General features: G+C 51.5%; 1 protein-coding gene across 1 annotated transcript; it reads right to left on the bottom strand.

Annotated features, from left to right (window-relative positions):
- Positions 1-10,792: 10,792 nt before the first annotated feature.
- Positions 10,793-13,000, bottom strand: SIX6 (SIX homeobox 6). Its single transcript, XM_064422596.1, has 2 exons — positions 12,201-13,000; positions 10,793-11,072 (listed from the first exon to the last, which is right to left on the bottom strand). The coding sequence occupies exons 1-2, from the start codon at positions 12,770-12,772 to the stop codon at positions 10,904-10,906; spliced, it is 741 nt and encodes a 246-aa protein (XP_064278666.1). The 5' UTR covers positions 12,773-13,000; the 3' UTR covers positions 10,793-10,903.
- Between the last annotated feature and the right edge of the window lie 4,226 nt (positions 13,001-17,226).

The raw sequence follows: 17,226 nt of genomic DNA on the forward strand, positions 1-17,226 counted from the left end.
GACACCACTCTTTCACTGATCTGAAGAGGATGACAAATTCAGAAAGTCTTTCCTGGGAGTGGTCACTGTTGTCAGTCCCTCTGGCACTGGGGATAGCTGCTGCAGCCACAGGATGCAAACCCTTGGTGTTTCCCAGGTCCCAGTCCAGAGCAGGTTTGAATGGTTCCAAAAAGGGAAAGGAAAAACAGTCCAGGGAAAAATTTGGACTGCTTAGCTAAACTAACTAACAAGAAGAAACAAAAAGCAAAGCAGGAGCACAGCAGAAGTAAGAGCAAAGCAAGCAGCAGAAAGCAAAAACTGCACAAAACCTGCCTCCTCTCTCTGTCCCACCAGCCGTGGGGGAGCAGGCTGATAACAAACCAAAACAAACCTTGCTCTTCAGAGCCAGGCTTGAAGGCACAGAACATAATATCCAGCATAAACAGAACACACAACTGGGGATACAAGCATCATAAGGTCACCCTAGGACACTGACTTTTACTGAAAGCTTTGCTAACTTGGTGTATCCCTGCCTTAAAGGTCCACCAGTTTCCTTGGAACCTGGAGCTTTCATACTGAGCTGCTAGGAGATGCCAGGTGGATATGATCAGTCCTGACTTGTTAAGAACAGCACTCATTGAAGGACTCTCCTTGAGAACAAAAATTTGCAAGATAAAAAATACAGGTAGCTCATTTTTCAAAGGCCTTTTCTGAAACTTCACTGAGGCAGAAATGAGAGACAGGAATAACACCACACAACACCCAGAGCTGTGCACTTCTTCAATCCCCCACAAAGATGAAAAGGCTGGCAGTTGGAAATAATCCTAGACTTCTGCAAAATGGCTAATTTTAATTTGACTGGGGCTGTGAATGGCCCATCCCTGGCAGTGCTCCAGGCCAGGCTGGACAGGGCTTGGAGCAGCCTGGGATAGTGGAAGGTGTCCCTGCCCATGGCAGCAGGTTGGAACTGGATGAGCTTTAAGTCCCTTCCAAACCAAACCATTTTGTGATTCTATGATTTTATCCACCCTGTTACCCATCACAAGAGTTTCCTACTTGCTCCAGAAGGGAACCATCTGCAGTCCATCTCCCCAGGGTCCAAGGCAGTGAGAGCTACTCTCTGGATGTTCTTAATGCCCAGCAGCTCAGCCTCTTCTGGAGATACAATGCAAAATTGCAAGGGTGGAAAAAGACTTTTCTTAGGTTCTGTTGTGCAGTTTGTTACAAAGTTTTTAATGTCCAGGTAATGAAAGCCCTAAGAGTTTTATTCTCATGCTGCTGTAGAAGGATTTGATCTAATGACCATGGAAGTCAACAAGGGCCTGTCTTCTGGTCTTGAGATGTGTTTGGTTCAGGCTTGAATTGACAGTGAGATGCAATGTAGATCTCAGCAATTAATACTGAAGGAAGTATTGTTTATTTAGTTATGCAACAAACAATTAATATAATCCTATTAAAGAAGTGAAAGCAATTAATTAATTATGCCTACTTTGCAATGTAACCAAGAATCATTCTGCTCCACCACTCTTGGTGACTTCTGATGCTTTGCTTGTGCTGCCAGGCATTTCATGTCTGCTCTGAGCCTTGCCCCCATGGCTTCAATAAATATTCTATAAGTGAAAACAAGATCACCAATGCCAGTGTGAGCAGCTGGGCCAAGGCACTGTGTGTGTATTTGGAAGGTGAAACTCAGAAACCTCACAATGACTGGGTTAGTTCTGCAGCACAGACAAACCTGAACAGACAAAATACATCCCTACAACCCTGTGTGTGTAATGACACATAGAGGTGACACGAGAACAGCCAGCTGTAATGCCTGGAAGGCTGTGAGGGCCTTGGCAAGGTGACTTATTCAAAACAAAGCACAGGAAATTGTTAAAAGCAATAAAGGCAAAGCTCTCAAATGAAAATCGTGCTGCAGCACTGCTGAGAACAGCCACACAATGTGGGTGTGCTCCCTGGCACCACAAACACCCCAGTGGCTGCAGCAGGACTGAGGGAGGCTGGGGACTGCTGGTCATGAAGGTGACTGTGCAGGATCAGGGCAGCACACAGTGACAGATCAGTCCTGGTCCTGCAGTGCAGGAGAGCAGATTAAAAAAAAAGGCATTTTTTATGAAACAGTTGAAGCAGTGGGGATTTACTGAACCAGTGTTACGCTGTCCATGCAGCTTGCTCAGTTTGCTGTTGCTAGCAATTCAGATATTGTCCAAGCTGTCCTGCTCATCAGTGCATGAACTCTGAAAACACTTAGCCACTACCAGCTCTGTGCATTATTTCAGCTGGAAGAACCGTGGTAGGTAAAGCAGCGATGATGGATCTAAACGATAATAAAGCCTCCCTGTTAAAAATTTAAAGTGCTATACAACTATTTTTAGTGACCTCTCCAGCTGAGATAATGCAGAAAGCTAACTAGATGTGAACATCCATCTTAGGAGAATTGATTCCTGCAGTTTGCAAACCAAGGTGAACTGCAGAAGGTTAATGTTCATGCTCCAGTACAAAGGTACCAGCTGTATGAAAAGTTGTATACTGTACATGTAAAGTAATAACCTATTCAATGGCTAATGTGGATGTAGTGTTTTTTTTCCCTCCTCTAGCATGTTTATTTCCATAATGGACATTTAGTTTAGACAGAACACTAAGAGCTCCCTCCATCACAGCCTCCTCCCTCTGTGTCTGTAGATGTGTGTGGGCATGAGGGAGGAGAATCTGGTTTTGATTCAGGAAAGTGAGCATGCCATTCAAGCATAGCCCAAACCTAAGTTCTTGGGTCAGCATTTTTAAATTCAGGCTTATAAAATGAGGCAACTGCATTTTGTGGCTTCCTATAAAAAAACCCAAAAAACAAAAGAGCTGAGCACTAGCAGCTCTCTCTCTGCAAGGAGATGGAGAGCACTGAGTGCCTTTGCAAAAACGTAGCACATACTGCAAAATGCAGCTCATACTGCAAAATACCTCTCTTCTTCAATACTGCAAAATGCAGCACATATTCCAGGGCTGCTGCAGCAAATTCTTTGCTATTCAGAGCTCATTTATCTCAGAAGGGCTCCACATCCAGCAATGCAGCCTGCTGCCCTGCCCCTCCAAAACCTCAGATGGCAATTAGCAACATCAATAAGTAATAGAACAAATACTTTGTCTCTAAAAAAACAAGCTGCAGGCAGAGCAGCTCATTCGCTTTTCTCTGAGGCTGAGCTAAAAAATTTAAATTTTAATATTTCATCTGCTTAAAGCCTCAGTCTTACAAACACTTAATTTTGAGATGAGACACTTGAAAGCCAATGTGTGACAAAGGAAGGGTGAAAGTCAAGACCTGATGCTTGTAAGCAATCATATCCATCAAGTCTGGTGTGCACCAAGGATGCCTCTGTGGGGAAGATTTTTAGCAGAGTTTCTCTGGCTCACCTCTTCAGTGACGAGACAATGATTTCCCAGCAGAACCAAAGCCTAAAGAAAACGGCAGAAAACAGCTAAAATACTGTAATAGAAATGTTTATCAGATTAATTAGTAATACATTGAAATATTACTGGGGAAAATAGCTTAAAAAAAGTTGAAAAATAATGAGATTCACCTAGAAGCCATGAGCTTTGTGCTCTTCAGTAGCAATGTGGCCCTAGTGTTGCCTCAAGAACCATTCCTTGCAGAGGACATCCCACCACTGGAGCCCTGAAGTCCCTCTGACCCACGAGTGACCTGCCACATGAGTCTGCCAGGAAACACTCCAGCAGTTTGAGCTTAACAACCAAATTGGTTTGCACCACTCCTTCAGCACTTGGGGCTCTCAGGGGATGAAAAGGATCACGGGCTGAGTGGGAACAATACTCACAGAAATCAACGCTGGCCTCAGGAGTCTCCTCTCACTCTGCGGTCAATGGGCAGAGCCGAGCCTTGGCAGACAGTGAACTTGATTAGAGAGATGATCTTGGTTAAAACTGCCTGGATCTCCTTGCTGCTGGGGACAGAGGGGGACGAGGGTGGGGCGGGATCTCCGGGCAACAGAGCCTGATGGACGGGGCTGGATTACTGCGGCAGCGTGAGCAGAGCGGGATTAGGTGCCCTGAGCCACCCACCTGGGCACTGCTCCCTCCCACTGACCACACGGCAGCCTGCAGATCAACCCCCAGGTCACTTCTGGGGATGTCTGTCCCCCAGGTGACACCAGGGACTGGCTGCTGACTGCACTAGTGGAAGGTGTGGTGGGGAAAAAGGTTGCAAGCCAAGGTAATTTTGAAGAACAACACATAAAGTCTTCAAATTGGCTTAAGAAATGATCTGGCCTGAAGAGCAGTTTCCAGTATAAATGTCCTGATAGAGACGTTTATGAGAAGGTTTTTTCCCAGCCTGCAAACAGTGATTTGCTCCCTGAGGAGTGGTTATGTGCTCTTGTGTTTCTTTGAGGTGCCTGAAAGACACTGGAGCTGTGTGTCCCTGTGTGTGGCTGGTTCACTGTACGTTTAACAGGGAATTACCCTCCCTTACAGAGTTCCAAAAAAGAGCTCTCATTCCATCCTCAATTACCTTGGTATTACAAGCACATGTTATGGAAGCATTTCAAGAATTGCTTCTGAAGAAGCACACACATTTCAGTCAGTGACATTGGGAGGAATGGGATGGCTTTGTCCTGAATGGAACCACTAATGGCATTGAAAGAAGATTCAGGCCAGCAAAAGGCTGGTCTGAAAAAAAAAATATATTGAAAAAATATATTTAAAAAAAAGATAAATAAAAAAGATTTTAAAAAACCCCCAAGTCCTGCTCTCCTGTTGTAGAGCTCCCGTTGAAATCAACAGGTCTTGGAAAAGAGAAGGTGGTGCTGGGTTAAAACTTCCTGCTTGTCCTAGAGAAGCCCCAGATAGTGTGCCATTGAGGTTACTATGGAGTTATTGAATAAAGGCTGAGAAGCTTGTTCTGCTGATCAATACCTGTGTGTGCATGCAGATCTCAGCAGTGGCTGTTTGTCTCTCAGAGGCTCCACTCTGAAACCTTTATCCAGCTTTTGTGGAGTTTTCAAAGAGGTTGAACTTCTGAGATCAGTGCAAATAAGATAACACTCTCTAATGTGTGCAAATAGATGCTTCCATTCTGCTCCTACCTCTAGATTATTATAACCTCTGTTATTACACCTTTTTCTTGATATTAGACTGTTAAAAAAAAAGGAGAAAAAAAAAGGAGGTATCAAGAGGAACAGCTTTAAATGGAAATAAAGAGATGTGTCTAAATCCTTTAGGCTGTTTGGGATGTCTCAAGTGATTTAGTCTGGCTGTATCTGTACATTAAAGCATATGAGGGCACTGAGGTTCATCACTTATCCTATTAAAACGTTAGAAGAGTCCCTGGCTCGGGTTTGCCTCAGACCAGGCAGAGCTGTCTCACACCATCCCTAGGGAAGAGCTCAACAGCCAGCACGGTATGCAAAGTCTTTCCCATGGACACAGCCACATTTTTGGGAGGGTGAGGGGCTGAAAATCATGGAGCAGTGACCCCCCAGCAGGCAGCAGTGTCAGGACAAGTCATTTAACAGCACAGCCATGGCAGAGTGCCTTCCTGCTCTGTGGCAAGTCTGCTCTGTGACAATAAAGAGATAAAACCCTGCCAGGTGTTTTCCAGTCAGGAGCGGGTGCTGGATGAAGGTGTGATAAGGAAAAAAGAGACCACCCCATAAGTCTGGTCTCCATATGGACACCCTCCTCATAAGGCTGTCCCGATTGCCTGAAAATGAGCTGCAAATCCAGATTTTGGGGATAGTGAGCTGCAAGTCCTGTCTGACACCATTTTTTTTTGGCTGCCTGGTGGGGAGGGAGTCCTGGAGGTCCCACCAAGCCCTTCCCTGGGCATTGCTGGAAAGGAGATGCTTTTCCCTCAGCAGTCAGTGGGGAGGGTGAGGATCCCATCCTGCCCATGCTGGGTGTGAGGGTCACCCACAGAAGCAGGTTTAGCTCAGCTCTGTCAGACAATCTCAAGATAAAAGACAAGTTCCCTGGGTTTTACTCCATCCAGTGGGAGAAGAGCCTGTACAGGGAGAGCACTGGCTGACTGGCACATCTTTTAGGAGCTCTGGGACAGAAGTAGTGGAAACAGTGGTGAGGGCTGATGCTCTGGGCTGACTCCAGTGGGATGGAATGGCACCAGCTCTGCTAAGTGTAAGGAGAAAATTAACAAAGTGTGGAGGATTATGGGGCAACAGCACCTCTCTCCCACCTCTGGGAAGAGGCAGAGATGACAAATTTGTGAACAAATTTCCTTCCAAACCATATTTCTTGCAGGGGAAAGTGTGTGCCAGAGAGGCCTATGTCACAGATCAGAAGGCAGTGGGGTTAAAATGAGCTTTCTTTTCTGGGGAATTTCTGCAGTTTGGGGGAGTTCAAATTAGATGCAGCTAGTGATGAAGGAAGGGGAGCCTTTTCCTGGCCTTTGGATGGGGGTCTTGCAGCCAGTCCTGACAGAAGGGAATATACATCCACGGGCTTTTTCTGTCACCCTGGTGCCAAGAATAAATGCTGACAGAGCGCAAAGTGCTGTAAGCCTCGGAGGATCCAAGAGGAAACGTTTCCTCCTTGGATCCTCAGCTAGGTCTCACCCTCTGGGTCCTCCTCGTGGGGGCACACCAAGGTCAGCCCAGGGTTCAGGCTCCTTTGGGGTGCTGGGGCTGAAGGCCAGCCTTGGGAAAGAGACAAGGTCAAAGTTTGGCAGCTCCTGCACCCCACAGTGCCCTTTCCCTTTAGCCTCTGATGCCTCCATCCTCCTCTCCAGCAAGCACGCGTGGATCTTCTCCTGGAGAGGGAAGAAATCCCAGGAAGATGGAGGAGCCGGTGCCCGGCTCTGCTGGGAGGCGGGGCAGACACGGCTGGGCAGCATTACGCTCTCTCTCACGGTATTACCCCCGCGGCAGCCAGGGGTAACTGGATCTGCGAGAGTCTGATCCTCCCAAGCCCTTAATTGGATGCGGGAAACGTCCAAAATGCGGCTCACTCTCCTGCTTCCCACAGCTATGGCACACACACACACACACGCTCCTCTTGTCACACAGGGGGGTTTCCCCCTGAATCCAGCCCCCTCCTACATCTCCCAGCACCCAGCTCCAGGCCAGCCAGCTAAAGCTGACCCTTTGAGCTCTCCAAGGCAAGAGAAGTGCTGCTGGTGCTGCGATGTTCAACAGATTTCCAGACACCTCCTTTTGCTGTCCTGCAGAGAAAACCCCTTGGTCAGACAAGGGCAAAAGGCAGAACAAACAGGGACTGGGCAGTGGGACGGGGATGGATGAACGCTCTGCAGGGCTCTGCAGGCTGCAGCCTGAGGAGGGGCGTACAGGGAGTGCCCGCATGGGCCAGGCAGCAGCTGCGGCAGCACCCCCGGGTGGAGGGGCCGGTGTGGTTTTTCCACGGCCCTTGCATCCCCCAGCCCTCCCTCCACAGCAGTTTCCACTGCAAGCAGCAGCAGCAGTCTCCTCTGCAGCGCGGGACTGGGGCAATGCTCCCTGGATAAGTGGGCCTTCTGTCCCCAGCTGCACCAGAGCCAGGCTCGCTCCCCAACCTGCAAACCTTTTGTTTTTTCCTTTTTTGTTGTTGTTGCAAGGTTTTTTCCTGGCTTTGTTTCTTTTTCATTTTATTTTTTTTTTTTTTTCTCTCTTGCAAAATCAATTTACAGACAGCTCGCTCATTTTTCCCCCTTGCAAACTTATTAAGTATTCAGTCCCGGCCAGCACTCGTAAGCATCCTTTGTCCCAGGGAGGGCTGGAGACCCCTTCATTAGCAGTGATTACCTCTGAGCAGTTTGACAGCCTCCCAGCCCGCTTACAAGACTTTCCCATTCAGCCCTGCCCGGGGCTGCCCCGCTTCTCAAAAGAAACGGAAACATTCAAACATTTCTCCCCCCTTCCCAGCTGAAGAGAGGAAAAGCTGTTTCTCTTTTCCGCCTTCCCCATTCACTTCACTTTTGATACAATATTTTCCTTCTTTGTTAAACCGGAGAGAGAGGGGTCAAGACAGACTTTTTAGTGACCCTTTTCGGAGCGTTTTGTTTAATGTAAATACAAGCTCCTTCACTCTTACCCGCTTATAATTATTATCATTTTTAAAACAACCAGAGGCTCGGGAGGGTGGCGGCTTGGGCTGATCTTTAGGGGAAAAAAATTCCTGAAAAACCTGGGGGAAAGACATTCAATAAGGGAAGGGAAACGGCAGGTGGGAAAAACAAAAACAAAAACAAAAACAAAGCACCCAAACCAAACCAAACAAACAAACAAACAAAAAAACAAACAAAAAACCCACAAAAAACCCAAAACCAAACAAAAACAAAAGCAAAAACAAACCAAAAAAAAAGAAAAAAAAAGAAAATAAGAAAAACAAAACAAAAAAAACCACGAAGTGCGGGACTGGGTGGGGAAACGAGGTTTTTTATTTTGGGTCTTGCTGGTGGAAGTAAAGGCGCGGGCGCAGCCCGGCCCTGCGGAGCTGCGGCGGGGAAGAAGCGGAGCCGGGAGACGCTCGGTTCTCCCGTTCTCCCCCAAGAAGCAAGGCCGGGCAGCGGGGCTGCTCTTCCCACGGGGGCTCCGTGCTCCTTTCCCCGCCCCGGCCACTCTTTCCGAAGGGGCTGGTTTGTGTTTTTGCCTCCAGCACCCGCGGGATGGTCCCTCCACTGCCCACTCGGGAGGTCCCGCATCCTTCACGACTCTCAAACCCTCTGTCGAAAGAGACAGTGTCATCCCCCTGCCTATTGAACAAATTCCGGGTGTTTTTTAGTTGGAAAGGAATCCCACGTTACCAGACGCTGAGCGCATGTGCTCTCTGCTCTCTTTATATCTTTAATTCGCCACAATAAGCGCTGCTACGGAGCCCGCAGAAGCCGATGGAGAAATTGAATCCAATTCACCGATTTCCCGGGGAAGAAAAGAAATAAAGAAAGAACACGGTGTATTTCAGCAGATTCCGTTTTGAGGGCGAGCACTGCTTTTGCTCCCAAAACAACCTCATGTGTGGGAAGTGCTGCCCATCAGCGAACCCCAAACCCAAGGTAAAACCCCAACCTCGTCTGGCGCTTAAAAAACACAGCCGGGCTCTTCTTGCACGGCTTAAATCCAGAGGGGTTCAGGAGGCAGCAAACCTCAGGTTTCGGGGTGCAAAGTGCTCTCCTGACCTTCCTGTAGCTGGGTACCCCAAACTCAGGTGGAGACCCCTACCCTGCCCCGCTCCCCGCCCTGCGATCTGACCCTTCCGCACTCCTAAAATGCAGATTATTTTCCTGTCCACCAGGAAAAGAGCTGCCTCTAACTGACTTGAAAAAACAGTCTAAAATTTCCTGCTATCCTCCCCATCCCTGGAATGGTCTATAGGGAAAGCCAAGGCGCATGCATTTGGGGACGGAACGCAGCTTTAGGCATGGGGAGTGTAAACGCCTCGAATCCAGGTTTTAAATTCCTACTTAGAGGGGCAGAAGTCACTGCCTAGACGGGAATTCATCTGCAGATAAAAGGCAGCAGGGCTGAATTAAGCTATCACGGAGCTGAAATGCCCCTGCCCCTTGCAGGCAGCCGGAGCCGAGCGGGAGCCGGGGCATCTCCCGCTGCCAGCGCTGCCCGGCTTCCCCCGGTGCCAGGCTTCGGCTGCTAAATAAATCGAGCCAAGCAATCAGCTTACCGGGGAGGCATCTCTCTGAGGACAGGGAAGTAAACGCGATGAGACCGAGAAGACAAAAAAAGCACAGCTCAGGCGATTTAAAGATCAATGTCAAATTGTATAATATAAAATCCTTCTGCTGGGGAAAAAAGCTTAGCACGCTCCTTGGACCTGGCGTTTGGTCTCCTGCAGCAAAACCGCCGCAAAACAAAGCGAGGGAAGCGGATGGTGGGGACAGCCACAGGCACATCGCAGAGGTGCCGATTTGGGGTAATTTAGCCCCCCGTTATGGGCTTTCAGTGGCATGGAGAACTGTTAATTCCCCATCTTCTCCTCGCCTTTGCCAGGTGAGGGAGGAAGCTCAGTTTCCCCGGCGGGGCTGTGCCCCAACCATTCCCCTCCATAATATTTTTTTTTCCTTTTTCTTCCTCTCGTTCCTCTCAGAAAATTCGCCTCTGATAATCCCCTAAGCTTCAGCCCTTGGGAGAGAAGAAGCAGCGGCGATACCGCCTCCTTCCCTTCCTCGGGCACCCGCATCCCCCGCCAGCCCCGTTCCCGCTCCTCTCGCCTCATCCCGGCTCCTCCCAGCTCCCTGCCTGGCAAAAACATCACCCCGGTCCCGGGGACCGGCTAGTTCGGTTCCTGCCGAGCTGCTGCTGAAATAGCCGTGGCCTCGGAGATCTGCTCTGCGCAAATTGGAGGGCTTGAAACCGACAGCGGCATTTCAAAGCAGATGCGAGGGTCGATCATCAAATATTTTATTATGGTTTTAGGCTGCTTCATACAGTTTCGTCCTGCACATGCTCTACAAGTCACCTGTGCACATAGAGAACAAGCCAAAAATAATAATAATTAATAATAATAATAATAGAAAAAAATCTACCATAGCAATCCCTTAAATAAGTAAATAAACATTATATATATATATATAAAAAACCCTTTAAAGTAAAGCAAAACCCAACCAAAAGAACAGCGTCTTTTCCACATGAAACAGCCCCGCGGGATAAGGGCAGGGGCTCAGACATTTTGCAACTTGGCATTCGGTTTCTTGATTTTTTTTTTTTTTAACATGTTCTGGACTTCCTTTAATTATTTCTTTTTAGGCATCAATTCTGCAAATCCTTCGAAATAAAGGCGACAACGATTTTCATGACGTTTTTGAATGCAGTCTGCTGCGGGGCTGGGAGGGAGGCGCGGCCGGGGAGCGCCCCGTACCCCGCGTTCGGCTGCCAGCCCCGCCGCTCCGGCCGCGCCCGGGGCACCGGCGAGCCGGGCCTCCCCCTCGCCCCGCTTTGCCACGCCGCTGGTGTCAGATGTCACATTCACTGTCGCTGGATGTGATGGAGATGGCGGAGGTGGCCGCTTTGCTGGAGAGGCTGGCTGCGGGGCTGGAGGCGGCCCCCACCGCCTCCCCGCCGCTCTCCTCCTCCGCCTGCAGCGAGCGCACCGAGCCCTGCGTTAGGACCTGCTGCTGTAGCCTGCAAGGAAGCGGCACACACAGCATCACGGCCCGCCCTCCGCACCCGCCGGCAGCCCCCGTGTCCCCCCGGGGGCTCCCCCGACCGGCACCCCCGCGCTGCTGCCCCCGACCTCCGCCTCTCACCCCGGTACGAGAGAGGAGGAGCTGGGTGGGCACACGGTTCTTCGGCTCTGTCTGAAAAACCGGGTGCCCGCCCCAGGGTCAGCCCCGCTCCTGGGCCGGCACACCCAGGGGAAAGTTGTCCCCGTCCTCCGCAGCCTGCCCCCAAACCGGGCCTCATTTAGGGGTCAGTAATGCCCTGCAGCAGCGCCCGGGCGGCGTCTGCCGTCCAGCAGGCCTCACATCTTCCCTTAGCCCATGAAAAGAGTTCAGGGTGACAGTAGCCACGGCCCCGACGTGCGACAGCCCGGCTGAGGGGTGATAAGGGGAATTTTCCCCACCCCGGGATCCTGGTCAGGAGATAAAGGGGGAACTCTGGTCCTTCCCCTGCTTGCCAGAGCATCTGCTTATGTCAGTAGCGTTGGGATAACACTGCTCATTTAGAGCCGTGATTTTGTTCTGTAACATATATTTTTAAAAAATTATGTCTATATATTCACGTTGTATTTCTATTATATATTTATATATATATAATAGAAACAAGAACAATATCCCAAGGAATGTTCCCAGAGGGCTCTGGTGGAGGAATAGGGCGCGGCGGCCTTGGCAGGGCCCGCAGAGGGCACGGCCGGCTGTCTCAGGATGGACAGATCTCAAACCAGTATTTACATGTCCGGGTAAAACTTTGGAGAGGGTTTGTTTCCGCTCTGCCCCCGAACATGGCCCTTTTGCTGCCAGCTCCAGCCGGTGGCTGCCTGAGCCCCTCTCCTGCTCCCCCTGTCCCGCTTCCCCACAGGGCAGCCAGGAGGGAGCCCAGGGCGGGGATCCTCCCCTATTAAACCGAAGTCATTAAAAAGCCTTAATGTTTTCCCGACGCTCCTGCCTTTATCTCGCTGCATTTCCCGGGGAGACATCTCCCGGGATGGTTTTCCCCATCCTCCGCCGGCAGTCTCGCACGGCCTCCCCGCAGCCTGCGGCCCCGGCGCTAAGGGGGAGCCCGTGTCCCACGGGACGGGCAGCACCTTACCTGTTCTTGGCGGCTGCTGCCCTGTCCCTTTGCCTGCGGTTTTTGAACCAGTTGCCCACTTGCGTGGGGGTAAGTCCCGTGGCCTGAGCCAGTTCCCGCTTTTTGCTGGGGTTGGGGTAAGGGTCCTGCAGGTACCACTCCCGCAGCAAATGCCTCGTCCGCTCCTTGAAGCAATGTGTCTTCTGCTCGCCGTCCCAGATGGTGCGCGGCAGCGGGAACTTCTTCCTCACCCGGTACTTGTCCACCGGCCCCAGGGGTCGGCCCCGCAGCTTCTCCGCCTCCTGGTAGTGCGCTTCCAGCCACAGGGCTTGCAGTTTGGCGTGGGACTCCTTGGTGAACTTGTGGTTCTCCAGGATGTGGTAGAGCTCCCGGTAGTTCCCCGTGTGGAAGGCCACGATGGCCCGGGCTCTCAGCACCGACTCGTTCTTGTTGAGCGCCTCGCAGGCCGCGGGGGCCACGGGCAGGGACCAGAGGAAGCGCCCCAGGCGCTCGATGTCCCCGCTCTCCTCCAGGGTCTCGCATACCCCGGCCACCTGCTGCGGGCTGAAATTGAGGATGGGCAGCTGGAACATGGAGGCGGCGCCGGGCTCCGCTCCGCGCTCCGCGCACCCGCGGCGATGCCCGCCGCCACCGCGCTCAGCCCCGCGGCGGGGAACGGGAAGGGGCAGCGGCCCCGGGCCGCCCCTCGCTCCGCTGCTGCCTCCGCCGGAGCCGGCGGAGCTGCCGCGGGAGGGACGGCGGAGGGCGGAGAGGCGATGGGGACCGCTCGGCAGCTCCGGCGACTGGGGGCGGTGGGCAGGGGCGAGGCGGAGGAGGATGGAGCGGGGAGGGAGGGCGGGCGCGGGGGAGGGAGGGAAGGGAAAAAAAAAAAAAAAGGAGGAAAAAAGAAGAAAAAAAGGGAACCAGAAAAGGCACAAGCGCAGCTCCCCGCCGCCGCCGCGCTGCTGCGGGAGCGGCTGATTTGCTGCCGGCTCGGCAGATTGGCTCCCGGGTTTCCATGGCGGGGCTGCCACTCACTGTCAGCCGCTGCCAATCACGGCGGCAGGCCCCGCTCCGCCCCGCTCCGCCCCGCTCCCCGCCCCGCTCCCCGGGGACCGCGACCCCGCCGCCCTGCCCCGCCGACCCGGGCAGGGCAGAGCCGAGGGGAGGGAAGGGGGTCCCGCTTCAGGGTGCTGGCGGCAGGTTGGAGGGAGTGGTCCCAGCGATAGGACGGCCGGGACCCCGCATCCTCCCCGGTAAAGCTGCGGGGTCCGGCCCGGTGATGCTCGCATAGAGCTCCGCGCACCCGCGGGCCGAGAGGGCGATAAGGCAGAGCTGAGAAATCAGACAAAAAATTGGCTGCCTAACAGTGACAGTGATGCTGGGAGTGTCACTGACAATGGTTGCGGCGGGAGCACCGCAGGAACAGCCGAGATTTAGGGAAAAACTCTTCTCTTTCCCCCTGTAGGTCACTTCCCATTTCGGTTAAGACGAGGAATTATCTGCAAAGAGCCCAGCGCCCTTTCCCGTTCGACAAAAACGCTATTATTTTTTTAATTTTTTTTTTTTTTTTTTTTTACATTTAAACCCTTATTGTTTTCGGCTGAATGGTCCTGAATAGACGCCGAGAATAGTCGCGAGGAGTGAGAAGTCATTTGTAGGTCAGGAAAGCGACTTAAAGCAGATTTCGGGAATCTTTTGAAATATTGATCACCTTGTAGTAATCATTCCCCTTGGGTTTTTTCCCCCTTCGGTGCTCCGAGAGAGCGATCGCGGGGCTGGGTGCAAGGTGAGCCCCGGCCGTCCCTTCGGAGTAAAGCGGGGGCAACTCCAGACGTCTCGGGGTGGGATGAAATCTCTTTCTGAGCTGCGAGGATACGATTTATTTTCCGTAGAGAACGGGCGGATGATCAAGAAGCCACTCTTTATTCTACAAATAGCTGCTCAGTGGTAATTTCTTCCCGGGAATTAGGGACTATGCTCGGAAAGGCAGCATATATTTTGAATTAAGCTCAATATGTTCTCCCCTCTGCTCTTTGCAATGTATTTTTTTTTCTAGAATGCTTGTCAAAAAAATCCCTTCTTAATTTGATATCTTGTTATTGTCTCTTCCCTCCCCCATTCTTTTTTTCCCCTATTGTTTTTGTTTTTCTTTCTTCCCCTCTTTAAGAAAGCTCCTTTGCTAGTTGCCTGTAGACCGAAATTAAACAGATTTACATTTTCTCCAATCATTTCTCTGCAGAAATGGAGCTGGACTGAGGCTCGCCGTCTTTTCTTTAGTATCAAGTACAATTTGTCTTTTGCTTGTGAAGATTTGGTAAATCAGAAGGCAGATAGATAGCGCAGATGGTCGGAGGTGTCGGGTCAGATTATGGTACGCCTCAGTACAGTGCTAAGCTCATTCTGACGGAAAACCCTGATATTATTTTCACAGATCTACACAGTTCACTTGAAAAAAACCCTTCGAGCCATTTACATCATTTATGTGAGGCTCACAGCTAGCGGGATGGAAAAGCTTTCAATACTGCTCATTTTCATAAGACCCGACAGAGCTGGGGAGACATAAAAGCGCACACAAAACTCACGAGTTCAGAGACACTCCACAGAAACTTAAAAAAAATAAAAGGAGTGACTTTTCTGCTTCACCTTCATCCAGGTTTGATTTACCGATCTGCTTAGGGAAAAAAAGAAAACCAAAGGGGGGAGAAAAAATTAAAGAGGAGAATATAATCTATAAATATTGCCGAGAGTCCTCTTCCAGCCTTCCATCCCACCACTGTCCTCTCCCTTAGGGAATAACAATAATTTGACCAAGTCAACGAAAGATCCCAAATAACCTTTTCGGGCAGGAATTTAAAAAGCCTCCAGACCTCCTCGGTATGAGCATCGGGCTTCCCCAGCGAGCGGGTGAGAGGGCGGCGACCTCGGCGGCTCCGGGCGCGTCCCCGCGGGCAGGAGCTGCCCCGCCGCCCCCAGCCCAGCCCGCCGAGCCCCGGCAGTCCCGGGACGGGGCTGGCCGAGAAAAACCTCTGCTGGGAGAGACGAGGAAGGATAGAAAGTCTGTGTTAATGGGTAGCTAATTTAGAACGGCCAGATGATGATGGGGATGATGGAGATGATTACTAATATTACTGAAGGGGTATTTTTTAATTTTTTCCCCCCTGTTTTTTAAAATTTATGCACATGATCTGACGAGGGAGTTACTGGGCTGCCTAATGACCATGAACAGAGCGAGACAGGCTCCGTAATGAAAGCCAGGACTGTAGGCTACAGAAATGAATCCTCATTAAGTGCGGCTCGCAGGGGCGAGGGGCTGTCCCCCAGGTCCCCAGCCTTTGTTCCCCAGAAACCGGCCCGGATGGGGCGACGCTGGCAGCACTGCTGGGAGGGGAGAGGGAGAGAAAGAATAGCGACACCGAAATGGACCCAGGAACCTTGTGTTAACCATTTGAAGGGTCACCCAAGGAGGAAAACCAGCCCAGCTCAGTAGTTTTGAACCCTCTCCAGCTGGGAACTGTGGGTTCTGGTTTTGGGAAGTGGCCCTGTCCGGCGTGACTGGATTGTCCCTGTTTGGGAAAGGTTCTTGGGGCTCCTTGCTTTGCGCCACCAGGGCCGAGAGAGATCGCCTTCAAGGAGGCCCCTTTCCCAGCTCTCAGGGAATTTTATCCATGGCTGGCACCATGAGAAGTTCCCCGCTTCCCCGCCGCTCCACAAGAGCTCTACCGCCGGGCCGGGCCGGGCCGGGCCGGGCTTTGCCTCCGGAGCGCGACCCACAGCGATCGCAGCGACCCCAGGAGCCACCCCATCCCCTGGGACGCGCTGCTGCGTGGAAAAGCCGAGATTCCTGCGGTGCCAAGCTCCTGCTCAGCCCCCGTGGCTTACGAGAGCTGCGGGCGAGCCTGGGGGTGCACTCGGCCGTGCCCTCTTCGTTTCGGCCCTTTCCCCCCATTTTCTTCTTTGCCCCTCCGCCCTCCCATATAACAGAAACACTGTTTGTGACATTAATAGCCGGCAATTATAACTACTTTTATTTAGGTGACAGCTTTGACCCTTGCTACAGGTAGCGTGATGAGTTAACCCTGCGGAGACAAACCCACTAGAGAACAAGAAATAAAATTGTACATGAAAAAATATTTATCAAAAATATGACCAGACACGTGGAGCATCTCGGCGGCCTGCATGGACACGGGGGTTCTGGCCTCAGGATAGGACATATTCCCCTCTTCTCAGAACCTTAAAGCAAAAACACACTGAGCAACATATTTATACACCTTTGCATCAGCATTTGCCAGCTATCCTGGGTCCCAGAATCTCAGTCACTGGGGATTATTTATCTAGACGGAGTTTCCAAACACAGCAGAGGTGCGAATACATTTTTAAATCCCTTGACTGACGTTTAGTAGTGTATTAAAAAATACCCTCGGGAAGGAGAAGCCTCTCTTTAAAGTCCCGGTAGGATTGCCAGAGATGTGGGAGTTCATTAAGGGATGCTGACCGGGAGAAGCGGAGCGCAGGCGGTCCCTGGGGCGGATTCCTGGGAAACCAGCCGGGATTTTCCTGCCCTGGATGGGTCTCGGGCTGGTGCCGTGGAGCGCTGCGGGCCGGGCGGGGCTGCAGAGAGCAGGAGGCTCCCTGCCCTCCCCCGGCTGGCTCGGAGCAGCCGGGGGATGCTCAGCCCGAGGACAGTGCCCGCTGCCGCGGACAGAAAAGGTTACTGGAAATGTCAGCCCCCCTCGGGGAGCGGGGACGGGGTTTTCGGGAGCGTTTCCCACCGAGCCATCCCGGAGCTTTGGTGGAGGACTTTAAGCTCAAGATGCTGGAGTGGGGGATGCTTGATGAGGAAAACACTCATGTTTCCATGTGCTTCACATGCTTGCCCTACTATTTTTAAGGGTGACATCATTGTTAAAATAACAGCTATCAATCGTTTCATTTCTTCCTAAAATGAAGTTACATTTAAAGCTGTAATCTGCTTAATATTAGAGAGAGTGGGCAGGCTGGATACTCACTTAACTCCTGATTCCTGTTGAAAGCACCAAAGAGTCCC

Source organism: Passer domesticus, chromosome 6 (genome assembly GCF_036417665.1).
Source record: "Passer domesticus isolate bPasDom1 chromosome 6, bPasDom1.hap1, whole genome shotgun sequence".
NCBI lineage: Eukaryota > Metazoa > Chordata > Aves > Passeriformes > Passeridae > Passer > Passer domesticus.